Source organism: Frankliniella occidentalis, unplaced genomic scaffold, assembly GCF_000697945.3.
Source record: "Frankliniella occidentalis isolate FOCC.00 unplaced genomic scaffold, Focc_3.1 Scaffold4, whole genome shotgun sequence".
In the NCBI taxonomy this organism is placed as follows: Eukaryota; Metazoa; Arthropoda; class Insecta; order Thysanoptera; family Thripidae; genus Frankliniella; species Frankliniella occidentalis.
Genome location: NW_026267134.1, coordinates 534755 through 544133, shown reverse-complemented (window position 1 = coordinate 544133; position 9379 = coordinate 534755). Strand labels below are relative to the sequence as shown.

Below are 9379 nucleotides of genomic sequence, written 5' to 3'. Positions count from 1 at the left end.
CTCCGCACTTTCCACCCCTCCCCCCTCCGCTTAGCGATTCCCACTTCGGATGGTCACCCCGCCCGCTGCCCGGCCCGGAGCGCTGCCCCATATCCTCTGCATCTGGCACCCTTGTCTTCGCTGCGGACGGAATGAAATTGCCCCTTGAAATCGCTGGGTGGAGGGGCGGGCGGTGGGGATGGGGCGCGGATCTGGGCGGCCCCGCGTGGCCCCCGGAGTTAGCAGTGAGTGCGGTGGATTCGATAGTCGAGCGCCCCTCTGCCACCCCTCCCCTCCCTTCCCCTGGCATCCTCTTTCTAATTCCTCCTCCTGCCCCCGTTTATTTCTTGAGCCCCTTTCTCCCACATGACGCACCGGCTCCATTTTTTTGTCCCTTTTCTTATCAGCCCCCCCCCCTCCTTTTCCCTTTCCCTGGAAAATCCGAAACACCTTTTCTGCTTGACTGCGTCTTCTATTTCCAACCCTGACGCAGTGAAAAAGCTGGCAACAGGAATCACAGGTACTATGGGTATCGACACCTTCAATACCTGCCGCACCTCCCCTAGCACCTCCACACACGGTGATTCACGAGTAATGGAGGCCAGCACAACCTTCACCACCGCCAGGCCTTGCTCTCCTTTTAGCAGTGCTTTGTCTTCTAATCACCGGCGCCTTGTGCCCCCTTCCTCCCCTTTCCGCCTTCGCTCCAATTTTCCCGTGATTTCCATCCCAGTTTCTCCCCTCCCCCCTTACCCTGCCGCCCAGGGATGCCATTGGAAAAGAGGGGTGGTTCGGGTTAGGAATTATCTGCTCGGTACGTACGGCTTTCTTCGGCTTCCTTATATTCTGTCCGCAATCGGTTCGGTCGGGTTATTCCTAGTCTGCCCCTCGACGCATTGAGGCCCGAATTACCCCATCCCCTCCGATGCGGTCTCCACCCACACCTCGGCCTCGAACACGGGCCCGAACAACACCACCTCGCGGCCTCGGGTGGGCCCACGCACTTAGTAAACGGTTCCGTTGATTCAATAGAAAGAAAACATTTTAGAATGTTTATTTTCTTGACTCAATGGAATTTAATTGATTCAAGCGAAAAATTGCCACAGAGTAATGGAAAATCGCTTAATTCTATAATGTTTTCTATTGGTAAAATTTCCATTGATCCAAGGGCTTTTCCGTTAATTCAATTAAACCATTTTCCCGTGTGCGCATGGCGACACCAATGCTGGAATTTTGTGCCACAGGGTTAGGCAGTGTCACCGTACAATCCCTGCGTTATCTATACCGCAGTTTTCCTGCGCGCTCTTATAATTTATTTTGTGCTGTTGTCGTGGTACGCTCGCCGCCGCCGCTTGGCCTTGCCCCCTGTATGACTGCACGCCTTTGATATAGGGATTTTCACCCGGCGGCCCCGGAGACCGCGGCACTGGGCCTCATCAGGGGGCGCCCGCTAACCCGTTCTCCGTCACCGACCGCGCTCCTCTGCGGGGGGCGGACCCGCGGGCCTTTTCGTTTGCGGGAAAAAGAAAACCCTCTGGCCACACTCGTGCCACCGTACTTTTGGACGACGCGCACCCCACGGTAAAAAGAAAGTCTTGAAATCCGAGGAAATTTCTTGGATTTCAAGGTCGGGTGGATAATTTCAAGATTGGCCCTTGAAATCCCAGACTCTGTCTTGAAACTCGCAGCTTCCAAGGGAAAGCCTTGGAATTTTCGTCTGGTATTCAAGGGTTTTCCTTGAAGCTTCCAGATCGTCTTAATTTCAAGGAGGCTCGGGTCAGTAGGGCACTGCACTTCGCCTGTGCGATGATTGCTGTCATGTAAGCTAATTATTATTACGTTACGTAGCCGCGTCACAAGATCCGATGAATTTAAAATGTCGCGCTGAACCCGGAAGCGTACACACGTTATTAGACACACTCATATGACTGCGTATAGTCACTTCGTTCACTAAACACCGACAGTTAGGTTATAGGTCTTCTGTGCACAAAATTGGTATTTTCGTTGTTGTTATTCAGAACGATTTGCAACAGACGCCTTCAACTTGAGAGTAAGTCTCTTTTGTTTGGAATTGTGCACTCACCTCTTGTTTTGTTCACGCCTCGCCATGCACTGCTCTTGCCATATTGATTGACATCAATGTTTGACTAACCTCTTGGCTAATGTGGGCTGTTTTTGAGATGTTTTCTTTTGACTGACCGCTTGTTTCTATTGACTGACATAACTCGGCTGCTTCTTCACCCTCTTGTTTTCGAATTTTGCTTTGTTTTCACCCTGAATCATGACACACTGAAGAATGAGCGATAGGTTAACTCCTCAAAGTAAACATAGGCCCCTACAGTACTATAAGAACTTAGCCAAAACCAGACAATTTTATCTTTTGTACTCTTGTGGTCTGCGATTGCTTATTTGTGTTTGCTGTGTATCCCTTTTTCACCCTTGCCTTGTTTGTGTAAGGATCTCGTGATGATATGTTGACAATACACACAACTAATAGATTGTTGTTATGTTTTTTTAGGTATTTGTGGGAGAGCAGCTCTGCCGCAGACACTAGTACTGGATATGTTCTCCAATTGATGTCAAGAGGATTTATATCTGTTTCGTGCACTGTGACAGCAAGAGCGAATGACAACTAGAGCAAGGTTGATTCTTCTGTGGCGTGTCGTCCAACGTAAGTGTTTCCTGTGCAATGTAAACCAAGTCCATTAACCTCTAATATGGCCTAATGCATTGTTTGTTGTTTTTTGTTTACCAATTTCAGGTTGTCTGCTTGTATTGGTTTGCACAAGTATGTGAGCTTACTGTTGAGGCTACCCAAATTAGTTAATCAAACTTCAAGTCAGCTTCGTTCTAATCCCAAATAAGTTGTTTGAGTCAAACAGATCCAAAGATGTAAGTAGTGAAAAAATATTTGACATGTTTTGCCCTGTTTATATATTGCTATTGTATTTTCATTGTCTTTATTATTCTTTTCTTTTGTGTAGTGAGAATGTTTCACCAAACCCTTTTCGAGCCAGGACTATCCAACAGCTGCATTCTGCCAACGACCAGCTTTAGCTGTGGTTTGCAGCGCTCTTTGCATTAGTTCCACCTTGGCTCCCACGCTATGTAATGTAAATTTCAATAAAGCAAGTATTTCTTTAAAACAATTGAGATTAACAAGTGTTGATTTTACCCAAAGAGAACTCAGTGTTGTGCATGCAGAAACAAGTGAAAATATTTAAACAAACTTCGTTCAGAGAGAGTATATTGTTTCTCTACAGTAAAATGTACTTTAGTGGCGAGAATTATTTCATCTCAGTGCCAAAAACAATCATGTGCTCTAGTGAAGCAAAGACAGACTAATTCCAGTTCTAAACCAAAGTTATGTGACAGATTAAAGGTGTATTAATTATGTGTCACAATTTAAGAGTCTTGATCTGTGACTTCACTTACCAAACTTTAGGAAGTGTTTGTGAGGATTATCTAAGCAGTACAAGGTAATATAGTTCCGCATAGCTATATATTTAGTGACCACAAACAGATATAAATGTTAGCTATAGGAAAAATATTTAGACACCAAAACAAAAACTATGTTCATGTTATCCTATCATGACTCATGACTTTTACAGTGAAAACAAAAAACTAATCAATAATAACAAATGTAAACTATCAAAAGTAAAACAAAGAACAAAAACAACAACAAAAAATAAATCAGATTAAGCACTTGAGATGTTTCGAAGGGCTGTCATCATTTTGGTGACACAAGTAGTTTTCGGTTGATTAATCCCATATAGTGTCTCAATAAAATTGAATGATGTCCTTAAGTAAGGATGATATTCCAAATTGAAAGAGTAATGAGCCTGAATTTTCAGTGCAATTGCTCTTAAAAATACATCAGGGGTTACTTGGGTATTGCCTACAAAAAAAGACTTCTGATCAATTTTGAGATACATTGGTCCTGTCTTCTTGTCATCAGTAGCCCACAACAAGAACGGAAATATTGGCGTCTTCCTTTGCCTTTCGTCTCTGGGAGCTTCACAACTTGCTTGCAGCGTCACATTTGTCCCAGACTGAAATAAAAAGATACCACAAAAATGAAGTGTGTAATATTTTGAAGAGAGGCATCACGGCTTTAATATAAACTCCACATACCGGTACGATCTGAACAAGTGAGCTGGAAATGGCAGCCTCAATAAACTTTTTATACATTTTAAGATGCTCTAGCTCCCATGCCTTCATAGTTTTTAAGTTGGCCACAGTAGGCAGAAGTTTAGGAAGAATCAATAAAGCAACTATGTTATCTGTAAAATATAAAATGATTAGTACAAGCAACTTGAACTGTTATCAATACTTAACTAACTATGCGCAGTATCAATGACAAATTAATAAACCTTTGTCTGGATCGTCATCTGAAAACTGTGAAGAAAGTTCTTGAAATGCATGTGGTTTGGTTCTTTTGGCATATGTGAGTATGTGAGGAGCCCACCGTTTAAATACTTCCACAATGTCATTAGCAAGAGGATTCTGTAACTGAAACTCCTGGGCTATCTGCAAGAAAAATAAAAATAATTTGATTTGGATAGTTTGAACAACAACAAAACAAACATCCAGTTATATTAATTTATTTTCAAGGTCTTACCATTTTCCCTTCATAGCTTCCTAAGTGGTAATACTGGTTGAGTATATCAGTGCAGCTGGGACTAGGAACAGCTGACTTAATCCAATTCCTTCTCACTGAAAATGTTTTCCTTAAAATTGTTGATATTCTGACTAAATTCTGTGGTGTGGCTACCAAGCTTCTGGTGTTGGAGAGCTATAAAAAGAACAGTAAAGCAACAACAAATGAGAGATTTTTTAAAGATAACTACAACAAATTACTACTACATGTTACATGTAGTATGTACTGTAGTTATACATTGCAATATATAACTACAATAATTTAGTACTAAATTTTCATCTCACCTCCTCCGCCAAAGTAGGGGACAGTTCAGCAGAATCATTAGATGAATTAGATTCACTTGATGAATTCAGGGTTTGTTGGCTATTTTCAGGCTCTGCTTTCCTCTTCTTTGGGTGGGGTGACTTTGATATTGGTTTGTTCTTTTTCTCTGTTGGTGACAGGACTGTGTCCCGGAGAGTTTGGAACTTTGTTTGAATGATTCCTCTGGAAGTTGAGGGGTCGTACCATGAGAGCTGAAATCAAATATCATAGATTAGATAAAACAAATAAAGAAAATACATATTTTTAAAGTTAAACTATGGTCTATATATAGATAGATATACATACAAATCCCTTATCTTCATCTGCCAGTTTAGGAAAGTCTGCAATGATTCCCTTTGCCATGGCAATTTTAACGGGAGTTTTGGGGTAACTGAAACATAAAGTACAAGAGGAAATTACAAGAGGACCTAGTAAGCATGCACAGCATATTACTTAAATATTGATAAATGTAAGGAAGAGGTTTGTGGCTATACAAATAATTAAAACTTACTAGCTGCCACCATTTGCCAGAAGGTGATCTGTAAGGATTTTAAGCATGTGTGTCTGATGAGACGGGTCAAGACATTCATTCTCCCGGATGAAATTTATGACCTTCTGCCCTAAAACTCCTTGGTTAGAGAGTATGTCAAAGACAGCCATTGGTTCCTTAAAATAAAACAAAAAGGTTAGAAAACCACAAGACTGTATTCAGAAACTCAAGTGTTATCAATTACAAGTAAGCATAACTTGTACGCTTTCTTACCACATCTAGTGGGTTAATGAGTTGACGTTTGCTTTTGCTACTTGGTCTGTTGATTTTATTGGGCGGATTGACAAGAAGGGAATGACTCAGACAAGGAGTGGAGTCAAAGAGTTCAGCACTTGAGAGAGTAGAAGCACTGCAACTTTTAAGTTCACCCTCAGCATCAACAAAGCCCACAAAAACACATTCCTGAAAACAAAACAAAATGAAGAGTCAGAATACTAAACAAGAATGTTGACATTTTTTTACTGTTTACAAAAAAATCTTAATATAAAAATTACTCACATTTTGCTTTTTAGTAGGAGTTGGATCTTCGAGAGGAGAAGTAGATAAACCTTTCACCAGTTTCATAACTTCTTTGCGTTGTTTGAATAATATTTTTGGAAAGTTTTTAAGCAGTTCTTCCTCTGAAAATGCTAGAAAATCTTCTCCATCTATTTCTTGAGCTGTAAATTTATAAAAGGTCAAATTAAAATAGTGCAAATAATCTGAAGTGCAGCAAATTAAAATTAAAACAAGTACCATACCGAGAAGCTGTTCATGTTAGAACACAGCATGCTTTAAGCTCAGATACGTTCTTGCCGTTGAGAAATCATGCCATGCTGAGATAGGCGGATGATTTGGTAAATCATGCAAGTCAATTAAATGCGTTGGTGCATTATTACGGGAAGAAACAACATAGGCATTAAGCCGTTCCACAAAACCATTAGTTGTGCATGCTTCCACCCCAAATATAACAGTGCTACCTTGACCACCTGGACAGATCATTGTTTTTATTTTTCCAAATCTGGGTAGACCATCATCAGGAGAACAGTCCTCTGTCAGGATGAGTAGGTACTGATTGCACCTGTACTCCACACCATAAATTTCAATACCTCTCACTGTCATAACTTGACCCTCGAGGGGCAAACCCAGGGCTAGCAGGGCAGCAGCACATGGAAGGTTGTGGACAGAACAAACTTGTTTCTTAAAATATTTGCTCTTCTGGAAAACATTTAAATTTCTACCTCCCCATGCCTTGGCCTGAAATATTTGTGCTTGCTCCATGGAAGTCTTCTGAGGGTTGATAAAATTGTTGCAAACTACAACATGTCTTTTGACAGGACAATTTTTCCCCTCTTCTCTGAAGCAATAGAACTGTCTTTGCGGGCCTTTTTCTTTGGTGTTTTGGACAAGATGCATTATATGATGAAATTTGTTGGGAGGGTGTACAGCAGGAAATAAAACATACCAAGTCCTCCTAAATTGTTCCAAATATCTTTGCAGAAGTGGCAAAATGTCTCTTGGTATCTGAGGAGCCATAGACAACTGAAAGATTTTCAGTAGCAAAATGAGCATTTGATAAAAGTCATTTTCCACTAAAACCTGTGGATTATCAGCCAGATTGTCCAGAAGAAATGGCAGAGCTCTAAAGAAAACCATCATTTGACCTGCATTTTGCTTTAAACTTATACCATTAGGATCTTGCACCATCTCTCTATCGAATGTAACATTAGGTTTGTCCTTTGCATTAGCTTTTCCATAGTTGAATGCAAAAATTCTGGCACTAAACTCATTAATATCAAATAAGTTTGCGATGTGGAACTGCCTGAGACAAAGCCTAATTAAAAGTGGAATTATGCCTTCTGCCATATCATGCATGCCATGGTCAAAATTTCTATTGTCTTCAGCTCTAAAGTGCTGGAGATCATGCAAGACTGGTCGATACCGCAAACCACATTGAGTACTATAGGCAACGTTTTCCTGCACCCTTCTCAGATCTTCATTCGATAATTCTTGAGTGCGCTGTACTCCGAAGGGGAAAATACCAGCATGCAACTCTGGTCGGCTTATCATACAATCACGACAAAAATGTCTAGCTCCACAGTCAAGGAAGCCAAGCACAGCATGCACAGCCTTTGAATCTCCTTTAACTGCCACAATTGTAGCAAAAATTCGTTCCATCCCCCTATCAGCAACATACATGTCTACCCCGTTCTCAAGTTCTATAACCTCATCAACAAGTTTGCGCAACACTCCCTCAAATGTGCCTTTGCAATCATTAGAATTAGCAAGAATGAGCGGAAAGACCGATGCCATGGTCGAGTTAATTCTTGGAGGAAGGTTCAGGATCCGCAGAAGGAAATTACCAAGTTCATGATGTCCAGACTTCGGACCTTGACTTCTACAAGGATCGACACCGTCATAGTAAAGTACAAGCTGAAATGCTTCAGGGTGCTCTTGAAAGAAAGGGCTCCTACGATATTGGTCACTATCAGTAAATGAGTACAACATCCCATTGGTCGAAGGACGAAGAGACCTTACATAATCCATTATTTCTCTCCTTTTCACAATTTGTTTGAGTATTTGTTGGACTGAAATATATTCGTAAGTACTAGGCACTGGTCTTTGAATGTAAATGTCGTCTCCATGCAATCTTTGATCTAAACGATCATGAACCAGAACAGTCTGAGGCTGAAGGTAAAAATTATATCTCTGGAGAGCAGAAATTTGGCTGCTGTCAGAAAACATGCCTTTAAAGGGACTGTCTTTTTCAAAATTCTGTAATAAGTTTTGAGCTTCAGGTGTATTTAGTAAATTTACAGAATTCAAATAAGTTGCTACATCTTCCTTTAAGTGCATGTTGTTTAACTTGAGCACAAGATCAGCAGCATGCATGGCCCTACGCACACCAACCCTCGTCATGGCACTAACTCCTCTCATGTCCAATATCATATTAGCAGCAGCATGTTTCAAATCTTTCCTCCCATTCGGTAAATCCTCAAGCAGAGCAATTCGTGGGTCCTCTTCATCCTCTGACCACTCATCATTACTAGATTCTTCATCGCCTTCTGAAATATCATCTATATTCATATTATTTGCATCACCGTCATGATCCATATCAATATTGCCAATATTATCAGCTGCTGCATCGGGTTGAATTGGCTCTACATTTACTTGAGCTAAATGGATCTGAACATGCACTTTCCACCACCGAAGGGTCACAAAGTTTCTCACACAGAATGGACAATTAAAGCCACCTGGAACTTGTGCTGTAGCAGCAACACCATGCTGTTCAAGCAGATGATTATTGATCGACCTCAAACCAGGTACAATGTGGAGGCACAGTGGACACGGAACATCAGCCATTATTCTTAGCAAAACATTCTAGTTTTACGCCAAAGACAAATTCACTCCCAACAAAACATTATAAATCAATGCCCCTGTGAAAGAGAGGTGCTCATGAGAAAATACTGGAAGTATCCAAAGCAGCCACTACAATTAAGAGTTAAGAACAACTGCATGCAACCAGATACTTAAAAAAATTATAAACAGATAGCAAGATATAATTACCATAAAGCTCTTGAGCTGTCTCCTCCGTAATTGTGCCCAAATAAGAGAACAAGTATGCTAGGACATCATCCTTTGAACTTGACTTAGTTAGGGCCATTGTCACACCAGACTTAATTCCACACTTCCATTAAAACACTCACAGAATGAATCCTATTTCTGCAAAAAATTAACATAAACGCAATTGAACGCCAACCATGTGGTGACAATTAAGACACAGGAGAACATCCCAAACTGTACCTTACCGACCTGCTACGATACGCAAGAGGCGCCGTCAGATGGCGGGAGGGAAGAAAAATCGTACAGGTGGACGGTGGACTCCCTTTAACCCCTCCCCTCCCCCC

General features: G+C 41.3%; 2 protein-coding genes across 7 annotated transcripts in view; one reads left to right on the top strand and one right to left on the bottom strand.

Moving 5' to 3' along the window:
- LOC113218352 (neural cell adhesion molecule 1-like) overlaps positions 1–9379 on the top strand; it is a 220512-nt gene that overhangs the window by 33674 nt on the left and 177459 nt on the right. The gene's annotated exons all lie outside the window — the stretch shown is intronic.
- LOC113218343 (uncharacterized) lies at positions 3463–9377 on the bottom strand. Of its 5 annotated transcripts, none has more exons than XM_026438650.2 (11): positions 9285–9377; positions 9039–9194; positions 5991–6151; positions 5706–5894; positions 5454–5608; positions 5249–5333; positions 4924–5154; positions 4601–4774; positions 4353–4509; positions 4114–4262; positions 3463–4031 (listed from the first exon to the last, which is right to left on the bottom strand). In XM_026438650.2, the coding sequence occupies exons 2-11, from the start codon at positions 9133–9135 to the stop codon at positions 3678–3680; spliced, it is 1752 nt and encodes a 583-aa protein (XP_026294435.1). In that variant the 5' UTR covers positions 9136–9194; positions 9285–9377; the 3' UTR covers positions 3463–3677. The 5 variants fall into 5 exon arrangements, with proteins under 5 accessions (XP_026294435.1, XP_026294436.1, XP_052123731.1 ...); XM_026438651.2 differs by having other exon boundaries at positions 9276–9352; XM_052267771.1 differs by lacking the exon at positions 9285–9377 and having other exon boundaries at positions 9039–9257.